Raw genomic sequence first — 22,598 nt, forward strand, 5'->3', positions numbered from 1 at the left:
TCCAGGTCTGGAATTTTTCAGATGATTCGAGATCCCTTCTTTCAAATAGAATTCTGAAAGCAGTGGGCAATTGAATGTTGATCGATCATTATATTAAATAGAGAATAAAAGAAATGCAAAATCCTTCAACTTATCTCTGTTGCTAGATATTCTAAAATTTCTGTCTCATTGCAATTAAAATATTCAAAGTGAGGTTAAAGTCAAAGAAAGAACGCATCCTCAAGTTTGACAAACTTTAAAGCATTGACAGAAAGATAAAGTGTTCCAGAATTTCACTTCCAAATCCTGAAACACAATGAGGCCCCGCAGAAAGAACCATCCCTGGGGCTCTCCCAGGTTTCCCATTAACTGGCTATGTGACCTTTGGAAATTCAACAAGGACTGAAAAATGTAGCAGAGTTATTGGTCTAGGTCATTCTCCCTTTCTCCTACCCATTTGACAAAAATCCATAGTGACAAAGCATAGAGATAGCAATTTTTGACATAATCCCCAAAGACTGCATCATTTGGTTAATTTAATTTGACCTTCATCACAGAGAAAAATTGTTGCTAGTAGTCAGAATAATATTGAGACTTAAAATAAGGGATTAAGGTCGTAGAATAAATATGCACTCAGCTAAAGATAAGGGCATTGACTTAGACAGAAGACAAGACCTAAGTGAAAACTATTTTTTTACATGTCTGGAAGGTGAAAGATAGATGTTTAAATCGGATGTAAGAAGCCACGAAGGGCCAAGAGAATGACAGGCAGAAGAAGATTAGGATGACTGTGAAGGATTACGCTGCATTATTCTTTTGAGAATTTCAAAGGGTTTCAAGAAAATATCACACTGTCTCTGGAGCATGGCTCCCTATGTTTTTAAGTTTTGGGGGTACAGAGAAGGGTTCTTTGCCTTAGTAATAACTAAGCTAATGTGTGAAATTTTTTCAACAATGAACTCAGATTTTCAACTTTTGATTTACAAAAGGTTTGCAAAGCAAATACTCTTCAAAAATAAAATTTCATGGTATAGAGTCACATTAGAGCGTATGTGACTACTGCTGGATCTTTTAAGGAAAGCTGATGGATGGAGGTGGGAGAAGCACGGCAGCAGAGCTTGGAAGGCACTGGAAGGGAGGGAGGGACCTCTTGACCATTAATTGAGTGTCACTACATAGGGTGGCATTATTATACCTAGTTTATAGTGGATAAAATAGAGCCTTATAAAGGATGAATTGACAATTGTCAAACAACTGGCAAATGGTAGAGTGGGATCCCTATTACGACTGACAGCTGTGTCCATATTCTTAACCACACCACAAGTTTTTAGGTCCAGAAGGCTTGAACTTTACTTACTTCCTGACATTTCTGCCTTCTGTCTCCACTCCACATCCTAAATGCATCTCTTAGTTCTTTTGAAGCGAGTAGCACCACCATGCAAAACATGATCACGCTCTTCACAAATAAAGCTCACATAAAGGGAAGGCAGTGTTGAGGAATGAGACAGGAAAGAGAGGGTCATGATATTAAGACAAACAATTCCAACCAGACCACTGACACGACACCATGGATTAGAATGCAGCATTTTTATTGTAAAAGTCCACATATTAGGCAATTCCCTTTGTGAAAAGGTTTTCAGATACATAGACAGGGAGCAGCTGATAGTTAAGAATCAGATTATATGTAGTATATATTCATATTGCCAATACTATGCACACATTGGAAAGCTAGCTTTTTTTAGTGTCCCTGTCATGGAATACATTGCAAGTTGACAATAAGAACATGTTTCTCACTGTTGAAAATTTGCCAACAACTCTCCCAAAGAGTTAACATCTAATGTTAACAATTCAAAACAAGAAAATAAATAATTCTATTTACATGTGTTTGAAGTTATATACTAGAGCACTGATGTAATAAAGGTTTGTAAAATTGGCAGCTAAATGTGTTTCAAGATTCATCCAGATGAGTTGATGATGACTTTACATGGTTTAACGAAGCCGCTCTCCTTTTCTACCCTTGTTAGATTATCTATAAAATTTTATTAGCTATGATTGAATTCTGACTTAGAGTAATGATTATCGCAAGAAGAACTGACAAAGGGTACTATTTTAGAAAAATAAGGATTCGGGATAAGTACATGAAAATGGAGCTCAATTCACCTCGTTTGAAGTCTGAGACAACCACTTCCATGTGATTACAGTATAGTTGAATGAGGCCACAATCCTAGGCTCAAACTGAATGTAAGTCATTCATTTGTTCTTTCATTTTTTAAAATTTAATCATCAGTACATTTTTTCCCCATAGGGCATAGAATACTACATTCTGAATGCTATTCAGGTATGAATCCGGCTTATGCCTGTCATATGTCCTCAAGAGGAACTGTGGATGAGTCAAGGCTGACTCATCCTGAAACCTGGAAAAATAATACACAAACTCTAATTATGCCCTAGGAGACTCAGTTTTGTACACAAATATAGGACATAATTGTTGTTTTAAAAAGAGTGTGGACATTGGCTATAATAAATTTTTGATAATGAATACAAATAGCCAATATTCTTTGGATCCTTCTGTTTATTTCTACAAGATCAAATATCATTTGACAATGCCTACGTGAAAAGATCAATCACTGGTTCCAGGCCAGCACGGAGAGATTCACCAGAAGCATATGAAGCCAATTCACTTCACACCATATTTTGAGCACCATGTGCCAGTCACTATGCAAGGTGCTGAGGACCCAAAGAGGAAATGACAAGGATTCTGCCCACAAGGCACTCACAATCACTAGAAGCAGATTTTGAGATGGAGAATAAGTTCTGCTATGACCTATCATCCTAAAAGGAAGAAAAAATAGCGACAAGCAAGTACGATTACTTTATACTCTATGAAACTGGGCATCTTTAGAGGTGGCAAATGTTGGTTATCTAGTCTATGTTTTACTTAAAGTGTTTTAATATGCCATACAAGGAAAAAAATAAGCTTTTTGAATCTTCATGCATGAAGGAGAAGGTAGTGAAATTTTGTCCCTCCAATTCCAAACCCAAACCCTTATAATGACATTCATGATTCTTTTACAGCCCAAAGACACAGAATAAAAGACAATACTTTATGATGTTAACTTCAATCCATTTATTTTGGCTCTAAGGAGATGCATGCATTAAACTTGAAGCATTCTATGTTACTGAAATATTTACATCATTGTACATGTGATATGGAGGAAATTTTCTTCCTATCTTGTGATAGAGGCGTAATAGATTTCTAGTCTAGGCTCTTATATTTGAAGTGAGTTGTGATTTTTCTCAAATAAGGGACACATTCTATTGGGATGAAATATACCACAACTTGACCCCAGGTGAACATAGGGTACAGTTTTGGACCTTTTGCATCTAATTGCATTTTGAATTGAGTAAGCACACCACCACTGTAAATAGCCATGACTTTCACTATTTCAATTGCTGCAGCTGGAAAATATCTTGTTTAGTTTCAATGTTCTTGCTCTAATTCACTTTGCCTTGCAGGTTTGAAACACAGCAAACATTATAATTCAAATTACACTTATCAAAGGAGAGTTGGGCGCAAACAATATGACAATAATACAATTTACCAGGTTAGAACATAGAAACAAATTCAGATCATTATAAACACACAGGAGATTTTTTAAGTGGACTTAGAAAGAACATCTTCTCTCCATGAGGTTTAGTGAATAAGACCCATATCAATAAAACCCATATCTTTTCACAGATAAAGGTAGGAGACCCAATAAACCAGATTGAACAAGCAGAAGGCAGTGGGGAAGAAGATCCGCGCATAGGAGTCCATTTTGGCAATACGAATATGTATCCTCCCGTGTCTCCAAGCTCCCGTTCGGCAATCTTCAAAACAGCAGAAAAAACTGGCACAGTCCTTGCCGTCGAGACATTCATATCCATATTCTTCATCTCTCTCTTGAAGGTGTGTGGCATTGTTCATTTGAATGGTTGCTGATCTTGGTCGGATATCAATGGTAGGGGCCTGAGACAAGGGTAGGGAAGGACACAGATCAGAGTTAACATTCCTGATAAATCTTAGACTATTTCTCCACAATGCCACCAATGTGAATGATGGATCTGAAAATGAGTACTCAGGAAATTGCTATGACATTGTGATCTACAATGGTAAAATTGAACTCAGAAGGAGAGCACATTTGCAGATTTCAAATTTTGAGCTTAAGCAGTGCAGCTGAAAATAATACCATCAAGCTAAGAGCTATAGCAAGAAGATTGAACACCAAAAGAACTCAAAGTTTAAAGATATAAATCAAACAACTACATGGAATCTTATTGTAGTAAATATTAGATGTGAGATTGGTTACATGAAGGCATTTAATGGTGTGGCATGTGAGTAGAACAGAGAAATAAAAATGCATCAATTTTGAAATCAAATTTTGTGTCATGCTTACCTATAGTCAAATAGTAACCTCCATTACACTGAGAAAATGTTTAAAAGCTTTTAATAGAAAATGTTAAAATATGTATAAATATAGACGTTTCCTGAGTTTATACGACAATGGTATGGCTTATGTTTTAAAGGAATATAGTCCTGTGTCTAACATTCACCATCTAAAAGCTTCAGAATGTTAGCAGTGTTTACCTACATGTGAGTGAAAATTCAGAAAAAAAATGTTACTACCTGTCAAACTCTTTTTAGCATTTTGGAAGAAACCAGTACCAATTAACTGAATGCTAATCTAATCTTTACTACTAGACCAATTATCAAATTGTTACAAAACTCAATGACATTTAATATTAATTTGGAGAAGTTAGTTTTAGGGTAACGTAAACACCAATCCTATGTCTCTGAATCAGCTATTAGAATTCAACTGCGAATAGAAATCTCCTTGTAATATTGCATGATGGAGCCAAAAGGCCCCTGGATCCCCTGGGAAGAAGGGATGGGTATTTTAACTTAAAACATTTCAAAGAGAGTATTATTTTTACAGAACTGACAGGTAGAGTTCAGACCAGTGGAGATTATTAAATTTATTTATCAAAAAACAATACTATTTTGAATTAGGATTTACAAAATTAAATTTAAGGGAATGTAGGGTATATATAGTATACGGTAGGTGCACCCAGTGAAAATGGATCACATTTTCTTCTGAGAAGAGAGGGTAAGCTTTGGCTTTGATGTTTAAAGAGGCCCTCTTTACTAATGACATCTCATAGAGTTTACAGCTTCATGTAAGGTCAAAACCTCTGTGAATTAGTGTAGGGTTGCTGAATCAACTCTGGAAATCTATAGAACTTTCTCCATCTTAACTGTTTTATCTCTAGTAGAATGCTTAAATGTTTACTCATAAAAAAATAAAACACCATGTAAGCGTTAATAGTTAAATTTAGCAGTTGCATGCAGTGAATTTCCATTCCAAAAACATTATACCTTGAAGGAAAACATCCGAAGAAGCTTTGGGTTTGTAGACAGAAAAGAGAATTGCATTTTTTTAATTAAAAGAAAGAGAAAAAGAAAAGAAAAAAGAGACAAAATAAGATAAATTAAAAATACATTTTGAAAACATAGTAAGTGAAATGAACTGAAATTATAAACACAGAAGGACAGTTCTGAGCTTGGAATAAAGTACACGGCCTAAAGTTGGACAATGGAATTTGGTGATTGCTAGTGAAATCTTCAGTAAATTAATCCACAATTGTCTAACTGCAAAAGCCAGCGTTATTCACTGGCAAGGAAACTTTTACTGCCCAGGTTCCCTGTGTAGAAATACTGTGATTTTATTTTCTAATTATCATCAAATAGGCCTTAATAGATGAATCTTGACACCATGAACCAAAAGGCATATTAAATAGGAAAATGAAATTTCAGCTTCTCATTCACAGCTTGGGCTCTTGCTAGTTCTGGTAAATCATCTAATTGGCTTAAAAGGAGGAAATGCATGAAATTCTCAGGTAATTTCATTTTGTCACTTTCTTTAATCCCCTTTTTCCTCTGCCTTCTTTTCTTCTTCTGTAATGTTCATGACCCTGGATTAAAGAATCCAAGTGTTTCCATTTCTGCAACAGAATCCACTCTGCAATGATGATCCACTCAGCTGTTAGAGAGAGCCAACGGGCTTTTTCCAAAGGATACTTCAGGCTTGTGTGAAAGCCATTCCTCACATCCTTGTGACAGTTGGCAGGTAATAATGCTGAGTGTCAATAGAACCATCTTTTGGGGGGGGAAATGGAATGGAAAGTAAAGGAGGGGGGAAAAACAAAACACAATACAACAGGGAAAAGAAAATAAGGATAGAGAAAATGCAAAAGCAGAAACAGGCAAACAGACAGGGAAGGATGGGACTGCATAAAGCGTAGTGAGTATTTGGGAAATTAAAGATAAGCATTTCTTTTTTATTAACCATCAAGAATAACCATGCTTCTTTCTTTACCTGTTACAAATTCTTACATTCAAATAAACATATTCCATTTGTAGAATTTCACTGGGGTTTCTGGAGATGCAACAGGATACAGCCTAGACTCGGCTAAAGTCCCTCATTATAATTCAGTCCCCAAAGGTCTTAGGTCAGATTGCTATGCACTATTATAGCCCTCATGAGCCTTAGAGCAGAAGACCAGGAAAGGCTATAAATTTAAGAGGGTAGGGTGAATTCCTTTGCCCCTGTCTTGAAAAGTAATGGACCTTAACTGTCATGGTGTGTCCTATGAGCCAGACACTGTGTTTAGGTGGGTAAATGGGTAGCTACGTGCTCTCTTCAATATCCGTGATAAAAGACAATTGCTTTAGGCATTTGTAGTTGTGCCTCATTATCTCCCTTAAAATTTGGTGGCAAAGTGAAGTCATCCTTTCTGTTTCCAAACCACCAAAATCAACCCAGGTTGGTAACAATAAAAATTATCAACATTAACCATCATCATCAACTATTAATGGTAAGGACTTTTATTGTTTAAGGTACCATGAAATACTTTTTACTTCCATTACCACATTTATTTCTCACAGCAGCCCCATAAGATATGTATTTTTTGTAATATATTCTCATTCTATATATGAAAAAATGAAGACACAGGGAGGCTAAGTGACTTGCTCAAACAATAGATGAGCCATTTCTTTTAAAAACAAAAAGAGACACTTAGCTTAAAACCAATAGAAGTCCTCTGGGGGCAACACACAAAAACACACACACACATTAAATTATTTGCAAAAGTTGGTCCTTGAAACTTCAAGAATCTTGTGGCTTCCTAATAGAAAGCCTTGGATGAAAATTTTAATTAAAAATATCAATAATTTAAAAAACTATAGCAAAGTGGCAGAAAGATGAAAATCAGTGAGACCTGGAATAATAGCAACTAGAAAAATGCATGCATTTCTCAGAAATGGTTACATTCCCCATGAAATGAAGAGAGTAAGAATGTTCCTTAGAATCAGGTCTCTCTCGAGTAACTAATGATCATAATGAATCCCTATGGCCCAGCCAAACAAACACATTCATTTTTCAACTTGGCGCCCAAAGTGTTGAGGCTTAACCTGGAGATAGTCTAAGCAAGACCAAACCTAAACAAACCGGTGGTCTTTCTGCATAAAAATTTCAGTGGTCCCAATAGGAAATGATACATACAGGGTTTTTCTTCTTTTTGTCTTTGTCCTTGCTTGGTTTCCGGTTGCTGACAAAATAATGCAGAGTGCCATACTCCACCAAAGCAGAGAAGACAAAGATGAAGCAGACAGATACAAAGAGATCCATTGCTGTGACATAGGAGACCTTGGGGAGGGACTTCCGGGCAATAGTGCTGAGGGTAGTCATTGTCAGGACAGTGGTGATACCTGAAGAGAAGCACAATAAAAATTTTGTGACCACGTCAGCAAGCTGGGTAAGTGAGTCACTACTGAGACTAAACTTGTTTTGTGACTTCTGATAAGCAACCTCAGCAATGGGAAAGGGAGTTTAATTGGAATTCATTCACTCCGTACACAAATATTTATTGCCTGCCTACGATGTATCAGCTACTGTGACAAGCACTGCGTATATGTTGAGAAAGAAAATAGACATGGTCTCTGCCCTTATGTACCCCACAATTTAGTGAGAGAGAACATTATGAATCAAGTAAATAAAGAAAAGTATAACTACAAATTATGGTCTGTGCCATGGAGAAGAGCAGGGATGATGAGAACCTAGTTAGATGGATGTTGAGGGAAGGCTTTTTTGAGGAGGTGAGGTTTAAGGTAAGCTTAAAAAAAATTAGAAGAAATCAACTTTTTAACTATTGGCAGAGTAAATAAATTAAGGGCAGATGCTGAGGAAGGAAAACCTTCTTTTTTAAATTTTTAGTATACCTAGCATCTGGGGAGGGGCAGGGGTATCAAGGTGATGCTGAGGAAATAGATAGAAGTTCTATCATGCAGAGCAGGCAAAAAGTTTGCATTTTATTCAAAGCGCAAAGAGAAGTCATTTAAAGGTGTTAAATAGAGGAGGTGAGCTGTGTGTGAGTGACATGTTCTGATTGATGCATTCTTTAAAGACTATTATAGGATGAAAATAAGTATTTCAGAAGTAACATCATAACTATTATTTACTGAAAACGTCGTTGTGCAAGGTACTGTGATAAAGATTTTATGGATGGTCTCTCTTTGAATCTTTATGGCAGATATTTTTATTTTGATTTTATAGTTGAGGAAAATGAGGCTAAAAGACCAGCTCCATATTGAACAGTTAGTAAAGTACCAGGAGGATTTGAACATAGGAATTAAATGTCTGATTTCAAAACCCTTCTTTGTCTCATTGTACAACAGGGCCCACCAAACTAGCCTTCCCAATGGTTGTTTAATGACAGGGAACAAAGTTAAGAGAACCTATATGCATCTACCAGAGAAGGATCAGGGACTTTCCTTCTGTAAAAGCTGTGTTATTTATAACAAAGGCAACACGTACTCAGTATTTGAATAGGTTCTAGCTCCAGCAGTAGGAAGTGAAGTCAACGTAACTGTCTAGGTCTCAGTTTCCCATCTGTTGGACTAACTCTTTGAAGCCCCACTCATTTCTTACCATTCTGATTCTAAATTCAGCATTTCCTATCATGACTGGATGCATCTTTCTGTACTCCAAAAGCAGGAGTCCTGAGCCTTTACCATCTCCAGCTTTGTGACTTACATTTGTGATGAGGAAGAGGGAAAAGGGGAAATTTCCATCATCTAAGACTGTGCAATTCTACTACTGCTGACCAAGAGATTTCCAGGAGACAGTCAACTGTCAAGATCAGTGGTGGTTGAAATAACTTCACAGAAAAGAGTAAGTTTTAATAGAGGAGAGGGATGATAAAGGGAACTGTAGTTACAAACTACAGCTATTGCACCTTTCCAACACTATTGTTACTGATTACAGAATTATCCATCTCCCTTTCTAGTCGATAATCTCTATAACAACAGACAAGACATCCATCTTGATGTCCATAGTAACCTCTCAGTCGAGTGTAGTGCTGGGACTCAATAATTATCTGCTGAATGAGTAAATGAAACAATCAAGGGATAGTGAATATATGAAAGGTCAAAGAGACTCAACCCACATTTGAAAGTAGGAATCCATATTGATGACTTGTGGGAGAGAGTTTTAATTTCACATAACAGTTGCTAACTTTTAGAGATCTCTTCCTTTGGCCATGGACTGTGTCAAGCACTTTATATATTATCTCACAAAATCCTCACAATGAGATAAGCACTGTTATTCTTTTTTTTTTTGCAGGTGAAAAAAAAATAATGAAGCACAGAAAGAATAAGAAATTTATCCAAGCTAGTAAGTGATAGAGATGAAATACAAGCCTAGGAAGTCTGACTTCAAATGCTTTACCTTGAACCACATTGTTCTATTTCCTCTCTGTAAAGAGGTACATAATATGTGGCATGAAACACCAGACACTTGGGAGCTACAGTAGATTCCTAATTCAGGATATGATGTGGGTCTGTGGGTCTTCCATGTTGTCGTGACAGAAACTTAGGAATGCTTAAGTATCTCGTCTAGAGACTGGGGATGGTGTGGGGAAGACCTCATAGGGTTCTTCTCAAGATTAAATTAAATAATGTTCACAAAGTGCCAATTCCTAGTAAAGTGTCGATAAATGTAAGATTTCCCAGTCAGGGAACCACATGAGCCATCTGTCGGTTGTCATACGGTGGTAGCTGCATATTGCTGTGCTGCTAAAAGCCATGCTATCAGTATTTCAAACACCAGCAGGGTCACCCATGGTAGACAGATTTCAGCAGAGCTTTCATACTAGGAAGAACCTGGCCGCCCACTTCTGAAAAGAATTGGCCATGAATACCCTATGAACAGCAGCGGAGCGTTGTCTGGTACAGCGCAGAAAGGTGAGAGGATGGTATAGAAAGACCAGGCAAGGTCTGCTCTGCTCTACACAGGGTTGCTGGGAGTCAGAATTGTCTTGACGGCATAAACTAAAAATTTACAAAGTTCTGCCTGGAGCTACAGGGACGAGTACAATGATGAGTGGACAAGTGGGAGTTTTAACTGATTCTCCAACCAACAAGATGGCTTGATGTGGTTTTTAAGTCCAGTCTTGCTAAGCAAAGAAATTAGACTTCTCTTACCTGCAGTAGATGCAAAACTTCCATAGCCTTTACCAATTCCTCCAGTCTTGGCATGAAGCAAGCTCTGCAGGCATGCTACCTCACCTCAGGTTGGGTCAGAGTACTAATTGAGTACTTGGGTCAGAAGTACTAATCGGTAATTTCATTGTTTCATCCATTGTCATTACACTATGATTAAACCTCACCAGCTACCACCTCTGTACCAAGCTATATTCAAGTGTTATAAGCTCCAGGATGAGGATTCCCCCAGGCTCTAGTGGTCTGAGCTCAGAAAGCAGCCAGAGTCTCCCAGCCATGTGAGTCTACTTATCTCATTCATAAAACAACTTGGTTCTAACTGTTCTGTGGCAATAAGCCTGAAATCTACAAGTGGTTAAGGTCACCTGGCTTAACTCTTGATTGTAAATATTGGAAAAGGTAACTGGACCCAGTGAAATCTAGGTCAGTGTTCTAAAATGTGATTGCACATTAGGATCACAGGGGAAATTTCTTTTCTGTCTCCTAACCCCCAGGCCATGCTGGCAACAAATTAAATAAGCGTTTCTTGGGGGCGGACTAAGGCAGTTGTACGTTACAAAGCCCCCTAGTGATTTAAATGTGCTGTATAATTTAAGAAATACTGATCTAGAGAAGTGAGACAGCAAAGTTAAAATAGAGAAACTTGCTCAACCCAGCTGCCCACCTTTTGCCACAACTGGCCTTCGACAAGGCCTCACACCCAAAGCAAACCTGGGTCTCATTAGCTAAGGTGCAGATCCACCACCTACTGGTTGTGTGACCTTGTGTAAGTCATTTAACCTTGCAGCACCTCTGTTTCCTTAGCTCTGAAAAATGTGGTAATTTTTATTATTATTACAGCAATGTCTACATGCAGTTGTGAAGAGCAGAAAAGGCATGGGAACCAAATAGAACATGTCTGACTTGTAGTCAATGATCATATAGGAACACTAAGCTGCTATTTGCTCAGGGGCCTCTCCCTCATTCCTCATTCCTCAGCTCACTCACCTTGATCCCTCCCACCATGGTCTTTTGCCAGTGAGCATTCATTTAATGAATAATTGAAGTGAGCTACCCGAGTGGCCATAACAGAGATTTTAACCAGTAGGAGTCTGAACTTCAAGAGAAGAGATTGATTTGAAATCTTTTCTTTAAAATATTTTTGGGATGAGTAGATTGGAATGCATCAGTGCATTTGTTCCATCCATTCACAAGTGCATACATTACTTGAATAATCATTGAGGTACCAGCTATATGCCAGGACTATACTGGGAGTGAAAAAGACATTTACATTCTGATATGAGAGACAGACATAACATGTAATGCAACACATTCACTCAGAGTGACAAGTAATAGGCTCAACATATTTTGGGTTTAATTCAGCATGTAGCCTTAGACAAGATATTATAATTGTTGAATAGGACTTATAAAGTACCACATATAACAGAAAAAATCAAAATAACTATTTCGAAACAGATGGGAGACTAAATTAGGTTTGGAAGAGGACAAATATGCAAATGATGTCTTTTTTTCCCCAGTAATCGCTTCTGCCCTTGGTTTTAATAAGCTGGTACAGATCATTTTGTCAGAAAATGACTACGGCTGCTCACATTTCTGAGGCCTCATTATGTTCTGTGCACTTTGCATGGAATACCTTATTTAACCTAATAAAACCCCACAAGCTAGGTACAGGAAATGATAAATATTTTACATGTGAGGAAATTGTGATCTATAGAGATTAAAGGGCATTTCCAAGACCATATTATACATATGGGTTGAAATCCAGATTTGTTAGGTTTCAAAATCCAAGCTCTTTATTATTGCATGAGCCTGCCTCTCTAGCTGAAGAGTGAGCAAGGGATGTGGTTCTAGTTTTCACATGGCTGATGAAACAGGATTGTGGTTTTATAAGTCATCTTCCAGTAGCTCTATTCTTACTTAGCTAAGTCTTTAAGGAATTTTATGTCAGTATGAAAATTTTGTTCATGGGTCTAGACTCCAAAGATCTTATGAGTCTGCGGTTTTGTTATAATCTCTATGAGCCTTCTTCCTCATGTGAGGAAAAATGTGTGAAAATCCAAGACAAACATCACCACATGCAATAGATGGAGCAAATGGCAAATAATCTTAAAAGTGGAGGGGAGGGGTTCCCAAAATTTCACATGTAATTGTGTTTTCCCAAAAATAATCCTTTCAATGGCTCTTTTATAAAGAGCCAATTACTATGTATGTGTGTCTTCAAATATCATCATGATAATTATGCACATTAGAATTAATCAACAGCCAATGGTATGTTGGTAAATGTGTGACAATTGACTCTAGAAGAAGAAGCTCCTCATCTTTAGTGTGTGTCTATTTCCATGTTGTTAATACTTTCCCCTTGGCTGATTTCAAGCTACAAATGTGATATCACTGAACACATCGCTGGAAAAGGGCAATCAGCTCTCACGAACTGGTGTGAGCAGCTCCAGCATATAGCTGCCCAGAGACCAAGACCAAAAACTCTGTTGAAATTACAAATTTGCTTATATCCTGGTTAACTGAAATTTATCAGGAAAAGTTACTGAAGAAAACCTATTGAGGTAATTAAGGAAAACAGAATTAGGAAGCTTTAAACATTGTCTTTCTTTTTTTATATGCTAGTTTTCTCTAAAATGAAACAAATGGCATTTCTATGTAATTGCTGACTAAATTCAATGCAAATCAATTTAGAAAAGGGAGCAAAGATCACTGATATTGGGTACTTATCTTGGGATCTACAACACCAAGAAATGAGTCTCACCTAAAGAAGTCCTGGCTGGAACAGCATCCTTATTGATCCAGAAAGACACCCAGGAGAGGACGACGATGAGTGTGCAGGGGATGTAGGTCTGGATGGTGAAGTAGCCCATTCTTCTGCTCAGGTCAAAGTAGACAGTCATGACCACGTAGTCTCCTGCCGTAGAACAGAGATAGCGCCACACAGCGCCTTAGCAAAAACTGTAAGGCATTTGCACACAAACGTATATTCAACTCTCATGTTCACACGTTTAAATTGAGAGCTCTGTACAAGGGATATGTTGAAAACTATCTTCTACCCACCTGAGTTAGAAACCAAAATAAAGAGGCAAAATCCAAACTAAACGGAATTCTGATCCTTTTAGAAGCAAGGTGACTACTAGATAGAAGGAAACATTTGTGAGCCTATTGATCAGATTTTCTTATCTCAGGTTATTTTTGATGGTTCCTTCTCTGCCTACTTAATACACACAATATAAATTTCTCTTGTTTGGTGGGAAGGGAGAGGAATAGTGTTTCTACACTGTGCCTCTGTTGCCTGCAATGAATCCTAAGGTTTGTAGCAATTTCCTCTTGTTTTCAGGACCTTTCTTCATACAAACTAGAGAGGAATATCCTGGTGTTGACACTAGTAAATGACTATTTTACTCAGTTTATAACAAAAATCCTGTGCTGAGATATTTTTCTCATGTTTTCATTGAATCATATGGTTTTCCTTCATAGCAGTTACTTCAATTAGTACTTTCTTATCTGCATGGGTCCACAAACTGTGTCTATTCTAAGCCGTCATTGCACTACAGTACTTAGCATCCTATTTGATTCCAAATAGGCATTCATTAACATTTGTTGAATAAATGATCAAATGAATGAAAACATTTACAAGTTTAAATATAAAGAAAAAAATGAAAAATCAAGAAGCTGGGGCCAGCCTGGTGGCACATCGGTTGAGTGTGCACCTTCTGCTTTGGCAGCTCAGGGTTTGCCGGTTTGGATCCCAGGTGCGGACATGGCACCGCTTGGCAAGCCATGCTGTGGCAGGCATCCCACATATAAAGTAGAGGAAGTTGGGCACGGATGTTAGCTCAGAGCCAGTCTTCATCAGCAAAAAGAGGATTGGAGGCAGATGTTAGCTCAGGGCTAATCTTCCTCCAAAAAAAAAAAATCAAGAAGCTGTATTCTGGAATATTTGGGTTAAAAAAGGGAGCTTGTGGGATCGATCCCATGGCCTAGTGGTTAAGTTCAGCGCATTCTACTTCGGTGGCCTGGATTCAGTTTCTGGACGCGGAACTGTAACACCCGTCCACCGCTATGCTGTGGCAGCAACTCATATACAAAATAGAGGAAGACTGGCCCAGATGTTACCCCAGGGTGAATCTTCCTCAGCAACAAACAAACAAACAAAAAAGGAGTTTGTGTAAATAATCCAGAGAGTAGAGTAATAAAAGAATCAAAGAATAACCACATAGCTATACATGAGAACAATTTAATGTGACACAATGTGAAGTCTCCGAGTTTTTACAATCACGATGCATGCTTTGCTTTTAAAATTTTGTGTCCTTCATTTTGTATAATTCCAAGTAAAATTTTAGAGAATTTTAATTTTTGATTTTAGAAAAGATACCTTGGAGACATATCCTAGTTACTATATTTTTATGTTTTCTGTATGTTCTTAGAGAACATCTGTTTCAAAGACTTTATCTGCTCTTGCAATGAGAGGTGAACACATGAGACCACTTTCCAAATGTTGCTTCTTCTTTCTTTACTAAATTATAATTCATCCTAAAATGCATGGAGAATGAAATCTGAATCATGAGTTTTAGTTTAATAATTTGGTTTTGTGCCTGCGTTTCTCTACTTACTTGGCTGATTTAGATCTGATTTGAAAATAAGTTACTTTAGAAGCCTCGTGCAGAGAAAGTTGCCTTATTAGGGTGGGTTATTCGTATTCAGTCCAGTTCTTCCTTCCCACTCTGAAGCTTTAACTCCGCACCCTCCCAAGCTACTGGGACACAAAACCCTTTGTGGGCTCCTGTTCAAGGGAATAAAAACTCTCCCCTAACCCTGCAGTGTTTCCTCACTGGGGTTAAGACTACCTGCCAATACTGTCCTTTGGTGGATTGATGTACTGTTTCTTGTCTGAGTCAGGTCTGGTTAAGGCAGTGATAGTGACGCAGACACTAACTGGGAAATAAGCTTCCACTGGAACATCAGTTCCCTCTCGGAGATCAACACATAGCAAATTATTTAGCAATTATCCCTCAAAACTTGAAGCTATGAATTTCTTATTGATGATAACTAGATTTTGATTCGTTCCCTGGGATTATGATTCTTCTGTGTTGATTTATCTGGACTTAAGCTATTTAAAGCCAAAGCATTTTCTAAATTAGTTTGGTCTCTGCTTTTGTTCTAATTTAGAATATAATACATACAGGCAATGAATGAGAAGTAAAGACATTTAATTTGAGATGATCCCTATTAATGTCTATCTTTTTTTTTTTTTTCCTGTTTCCTTGATTTGAATACCAGAGGCAAATGCAAGCTAGGAGAAACAGAGAGGTTTTCCTCTAAAATAATATTCAGGGACACTTTTTCCTCCCTATTTTCCAAGTCCTTGAGAGTTTTCTGCATATTTTAAACACATGTTTAACTGAAACTTTACAAATTATAATATTTTAAATAAATCTAGACAATTTTAGTAACTTCTTTTTACTCCTTATCATGTAAGTGAATTAGAATCTATACTTCGGCATTAATGATCTGACTCTTTTAAAGGTGAACTTTAATTTTGCCTGAGGTTAAGAAGATAATTATCTCAATTCAATTCTCCACTTCCCTTTAGGTCAGAATCTAAACTTCCACAGCCGATTTATCTATCAATTTCTATTTTAAGGTAATAGCTTCTGAGCATCTTTCATCTTTGCCAGCAAATTCAAAGCTTTTCTACCGGTAGATTACTGATTCAAACTTGGGAACAGGCCATTTAATAGCAAAGCAGCTTCACAGTGACAGTCTGATGTTTGTCTTATCTCTAAGGCCACATGGCTTTTTGTATTTTTAAAAACTCTTGGGCTGAGGAGCCTATAGATTCAAATCCCCTTAAAGGGCCGCATCAGTGAATCCCAGGCCCAAAGGTTTAAATGCCAACCAAGGCAAAGGGGGTTATTTCAGCCACTTCAGATTTATTCTGTCTACTGACTTTTTCCTAACATATGATATTTAAAGTCATAGCATTTTATAAATTAGTTTGGTCCCTGCTTTTGTCCTAATTTAGAATGCAATAGACACAAGCTATGACAGAGGAGACATATAATTTGAATAACCCCTGTTAATGTCCATTCTTTATTTTTTGTAATCTTCTTATGTCTAGTTTTAGGAAAAGAACATCAACATTAAAGAACAGTGAATTCCAACTATTATTTTTTAGCTGTGTTGTTAACCATATGAAAGCTTTAAAATTCAACATTTATTAGGGCATTTAGACTCTTATTTCATGCATGAAACTCCTCTTAAAAACTTAATGATTCCATGGTAGAGAAGTGTTTCTCTCTGTTGAACACCTGAAATGATAAAAATAATTATGTTCTAGTTACCAGTAATGAGGCCCTACTATGTGCCAGCACTGAATGGTTTGTATATATTATCTCTAAACATCCTAAACACTTTGTTGGGATGGTGAAAATACTAAGACTTCACTTTGTTCCTCTCTCATGATTCTTTCTCCGTCCACTTCAATCTAGTTGAATAGAGTATATATTATTCTACTAGGTTAACTTTGAAGGTTTGGTTAGTGTTATACTTTTCTTTACATTCCTTTCTCTAATCTCTTCTTTACTTAAGTCAACAAATTTTTTGCGGGGGCGGGGGGGGGGTGCTGAGGAAGATTTGCCCTGAGCTAACATCCATTCCCAATCTTCCTCTTTTTTAGCCAAAGGAAGATTAGTCCTGAGCTAACATCTGCCAATCTTCCTCTATTTTGTATGTGGGCCACTGCTACAGCATGGCCAATGAATGGTGTAGGTCTGCGCCTGGGATCCAAACCTGCAAACCCAGGCTGCTGAAGCAGAGTGCACTGAACTTAACCACGAGGCCATGGGGCCAGCCCCAACAAATATTTTTAATCATTGCTATGCATAGAACACTATATTAGGAAATGTGGAGACTATGACCTATGGAATCTCAAAGTGATTGTAAATTAAATGGGTTAAATGGGAACAAGATTATTTTCTCTCTGACTACAACTCAGGCAGACAGAGAGAAATAATGAGACAATGTATTAAATCCACATTTATCACCCCTCATTAAACCCTTGAATCTCGGGCATAATTCCATGAGGTTGACTTTGACTATCAGCAGGCAGGAGTTGATTGGCTGCATTTTCTTCTGGGGAAATTATTTTCTAAAATTAGATCTGTACCTCACCTAACACACAAAAATAAATTTAAGATGGACTGAAGATCCAAGCTTAAGCATGACTATAAGTACTCAAGGAAAAAACATAGGAGAATATCTTTATAATCTTACTATGGAAAAGTCTTTGTCAGCATCACATAAAACATCAAAGGCACAAAGGAAAAAAAAATCACATTTACCATGTAAAACTTAGAACTTTCCTATTATAAAGAATGCTTTACATAATTTTAAAAGGCAAAAATACCACACTTGAATAAAATATTTCCAAAAAAATAAAAAATCAAAGGCTAGTATCACTGATGCATAAAGAATTCCCATTGATCATTGGGAAAAGAAATCCAAATTTTTAGCTGGGCTAACCAAAATGAATGAACAATTCATGCATACTACATATACGAAAAGATTCTCAACTTCAGTAGCAATCGGTAAAATGCACAGTAAAGTAATAGTATTTCACTTTTAACCTCTCTGCTTGGGGAAAAAAATAAACTGGTAATTTCCAGTACTGACAAGGTGTGGACAAAGAGCAGAGCTGCACACTCTGGGCGGGGGTATACACTGATGTAAACTTTGGGGAAGGCATTCGGGAAGTATGTAAAAAAAAGTATTTCATTCTTAGAGATCTCGAATAAACACTTCAGAAAAAAGTGGTTTTAAATATTGCCTTTCAGTTGGCACCAAGCTTTTGCCATGTGCCTAAAAGGATGAGTAGAATACTCAGTCCTTGGGCAGAATCCCAGTGCCTGAGCTTAAGAAGTCTAGAGCATTGTGGGGGAGAAAAGATTTTCAAATGTAATCAGCTGCTAACTTCCATGTATGGCACCCCCAAATGCTTCTGCATCCATCGCCTGCCCACTATTCCCCGTGGTGTCTCAGGCAGGCTCTCATGAACTATTCTGGAATTATGTTCAACATTCTTCCGGCAACTACGTCCTTTGAGGTCAAGAGAGGGAAAACCATATAGTGTGATCCGTGCCATCCAGGAATCCTCAGGCGAAGAAAGACATGAATGTGGCATCACGCCATGGCACAAGGGATCCAATAAAACATATCTGTGAGAATTTATCTTACACGTCTGATTACATGAAGTTTCTGGCAAGCACATTTCTGAAAGTTCTGATTAAATAATGCCACTCTTCACAAACTTTAAAGAGATCCATGCTCCTCTGCAAAGAAGGCCCAAACTCCTTAGCCTGGCATGAAAGGCTGTCTATAATCTGAATTTAACCTAGATCTTTCTCTCTCATATTCACTTCATGTTCTCTAAGCCCTAGACAAAGTAAATTAAATATTTTCATTTCATGCTTTTATGATTTTTCTCTTTATTCTTCCTGGCATCCTATGTCTCTGGGATTCCTAACTCCTCTCCCACTCCTTTTCCTCATTCCAACCTTCCACTCCTCCCTCCCCTGCACACACACTCCATACTGTGACTAGGCCTGTGCTAAGATGGTAGCCATCTTAAGTAAAGTTGAAAATTAAGTAAAACTTAAAAATTCATTTCCTCAGTTGCTTAAGCCGCCTTCAAGCGCTCAATAGTTACATGTGGTTAGTGACCACTCTGTTGTGATAAGTACCAATTATGGAAAAGTTGCTTCCTCATAGAGAGCTCAGTTGGACAGTGCTGATCTAAACTAATCTTTCTAGAATGCATTTCTGCTCATGCCATTCTCTTCAAGTTTCTCAGTATAAAATCCTTACTACTTACCCCATGATTCTAGTCTATTTTGCCCTGATCCACACTGAATCATCCCAGCCACATCTCACACCATTTATAATCTCCCTCTTTAATGCCCACCCAATCCGATTTGCTTTCTGCTTTCCCAAGGGGTTCTGCTCATTCTTTTGTCCTCATTTGCCAAATGTTGCCCCCAACTTCTGGAATACTCTGCTCCTCTGATCATGTCACACACATATACACACCTCCAAACTCTTCTGTAATTGCCCATTTTTGTCAGGAGACATTAAAATTCTTTAACTTTTCCTGTAAGACTTTGTATGACCTTTTCCCTGACTATGTCTCCAGTCTCATCTTAAATAGTATTTTTTCATGCTCCAATTGGGGTTCTTGCAGTTTCTTCAATGCCCCCTGCTACCTACCTCCTGCCTTAGGATCTTTTCACATGTTAATTCCCTTGGCTCAAACTTTAGTATCCCCATCTTTACTTAATTAACTCTATTCTTTCTTCAGATGTCAATTAATTTATCCCATCATTAGAGAAGCCCTTATTAGATCAAATGTCCTCAGTGAGATCTCATAGCATCATATGTCTACCATAGAGCTGATCATAATTATAGTGCATGACTGGCTTGAATGTTAGATTACACTCTAGATTATAATTAGTCCATGAACTCAATAAAGGAAGTGGCTGTACCTATTTTGTTCAATATTTTATTCTCAGCACCTGGTACAGTGCCTGGTTTAAAGAAAGAGTTCAGCAATCATTTGTTAAATGAATAAATGCTCTAGTTCAGCAGACCATGAAGAAAATCCTGGGTGAACTATACATCAAAAGCATTTAAGACCAAGGCAGAGATCAACATGGACTTTTAAAATATTAAACTTTTACTTTAGAAATTGTTGCCTCTGGAAATATTTTTACTGGATCCCTTGCTGAATGTAATCCCCTGAGATGCAGATATAAGGTCATGGTGAGCTGTTAGCAATCTTAACAGCTTGCCAAGAATTAAAAAGGCAAGGGAAATCAGCCACATCAGAGTGGCCACATTATGCTTATTAAAAAATCGATTGGTGATTTGCGCTTCTCAGCCAGATCCAATTAGTGAAGGAAGAGAACAAAGGGGCTTCGCTGCAGAAGCAGAACCATCGTAGTCTTCCACATGAAGTCTAATAGGTGTGTTTTCATTTCAAAATGTCTCCATTTTTATCTCATCTGTTGTTTAAGTTCACATGTTGAGGAAAAAGAACAAAATAACAGTTGGGGAAAAACAATGAAAAAGGAAAAGTGTAATTTGTAATTTTTTTCCAAGATAAATTTGTCTTTTAAAGACTCCCTCTGACTTCTCTGAGGAAAGGGAGCACAGAATTGTGTTTAGAACAGGAGCTGCTCCAACTTAGCTTCCCTTGAAGCAGAGCTGGCGTCCAGAATTCTCGCAAGAGTGACTTGGGGGTTAGCTGTCAGAAAAGAGGAGCGAAGGAAGCAGAAAAAGGCAGCGGAAAAAAGCATGGATTTGCTTCAACCTAAGGAAAAGAGCTTCCGGGAGGTTCTGGAACAAACTGTACCACATAGTTAGTCCCACCTTGAGGCAAGAGCAGCAGCAATTTGCATTCTGTAGGCTGAAGTGGGGTGATGTTCATCTCCTAGTGGAAATGGCTCTATTTTGGCCAAAGGCAATTCCGGAGAAGGGGACTGTTAGCACCCAACCCTTGCAGCACCTGAAGGATGAGTGCATCAGCTCAGAGAAGGTGATGGAAGAAGGGGACATTAATAATGTCCACTGCAAGGACTGTGGTGTCAGACTGGCTGGGTTCAAAAATCCTAGTGCTCTCACAAACAGGTTGTGTGATTTGGGGCAAGTTCCTCAACTCTCTCAGTCTCAACTTCCTTACTAGAACACCTAATAGTGTTATTGTGAACATTTGTATGGAATACCAGCTGGTCTGACTCAACCACCAACCTAGAGCATTCCTCTCAGAGAATAGCTTTGGACAGAAGGAAGCTCAATATTCACAAAACCTCCAGAGATTAGTGGTTTTCTCTAGACAGGGAATCTAGGTATTTGCTCCTATCTCAGTTCTCTGTACTATTTTACTGGAAAATCCTCTTCATTAGTGTAACAGTGTCTCTTCCTCACCCTCTGAAAGAGCTACGACAGATTCTTAGCTCCATGTGGCCTTTCATAATGCAATTCATTATTTTGAGCCCGTCATCAAATTCCAACAATACAGCAAGTAAATTCACCTTGGGATTTGCATAAATAAAACAACTGGCTTGGAAATCTAAAGTTGAAGACACAAATGAATGCATTTGCCACTTTGATCCATCCAAAGGGAATGCAATTTCCCAGCATAATTAAATGTAACTCCTACCAACATCTGACTAGATGCTAAAACGTGTTTTACATAAGTGCAGAGTAGTTTGTGGTAGCAGAAAATACACAGGATCCAGTCCCAGGATTCAAGTTCTACTGATGACATTAATAAGGTGCAGAGACATGGGTAAGTTTTTAAATTCTCCCAGTAAAACAGGGATAATCATACCTGTTGCTGTGCCGTACATGCTAATGGTAACAAAGTGTTTTGTAATCTTTCAGATACAATCTATGGAGGAGGTGGTACTTGCAACTTCCTAAAGACAGTTGTTTTACAAAATAGCTTTTCTGACATTGGTAAGTAAGCTTCCTGTTGAGTGATACTGTTTTTAGCCTTTGTTAAAAGACTGCCTGCAACCTTCAGGAATAAGAGTAAAGCAGCCAGTTTTCTTTTTCTTTATATGAACATCAATGTATCCACGAAAACCATTAATACCATCATTTTAATATAGTTCACAAATTTGTGTCACAAAAATTAAATATCCTCTTCTGTTCAACTTGGACTCTGAAGTACAGACTGCTTACATATCACATGGCTTATTAAGTCAAAGGTGACACAATAGTCTTTTATGTGTGGTTACTTCTTGCATAGCACGTTATTGTGACACCACTAAGTCTCCTAATCTATCCCTTTGAGAAGTCTCATGTGGGAGAAATTTAAAAACATAACTTCATATTTCATTCTTAGCTCTCATGGCTGTAAGTCACTGACTGGAAATATTTTCGACAGGTGAGGAGAAACCACTAAGGAATGCATACCATAGTGTAGTTATATCTGTTTCTGTCAACTTTGATAAGAAAA

At 37.7% G+C, this 22,598-nt stretch overlaps 1 protein-coding gene across 1 annotated transcript in view; it reads right to left on the reverse strand.

The window, feature by feature from the left end:
* Positions 1-3,712: 3,712 nt before the first annotated feature.
* Positions 3,713-22,598, reverse strand: part of GABRG2 (gamma-aminobutyric acid type A receptor subunit gamma2) — a 97,469-nt gene continuing 78,583 nt past the window's right edge. Inside the window, exons 7-10 of the mRNA XM_046667851.1 lie at positions 13,338-13,490; positions 7,581-7,786; positions 5,396-5,419; positions 3,713-3,988 (exon numbers count right to left, since the gene is read on the reverse strand). Of these exons, the coding sequence (XP_046523807.1) occupies positions 3,713-3,988; positions 5,396-5,419; positions 7,581-7,786; positions 13,338-13,490 (659 nt within the window). The remainder of the gene's footprint in view (positions 3,989-5,395; positions 5,420-7,580; positions 7,787-13,337; positions 13,491-22,598) is intronic.

Source organism: Equus quagga, chromosome 7, assembly GCF_021613505.1.
Source record: "Equus quagga isolate Etosha38 chromosome 7, UCLA_HA_Equagga_1.0, whole genome shotgun sequence".
In the NCBI taxonomy this organism is placed as follows: domain Eukaryota; kingdom Metazoa; phylum Chordata; class Mammalia; order Perissodactyla; family Equidae; genus Equus; species Equus quagga.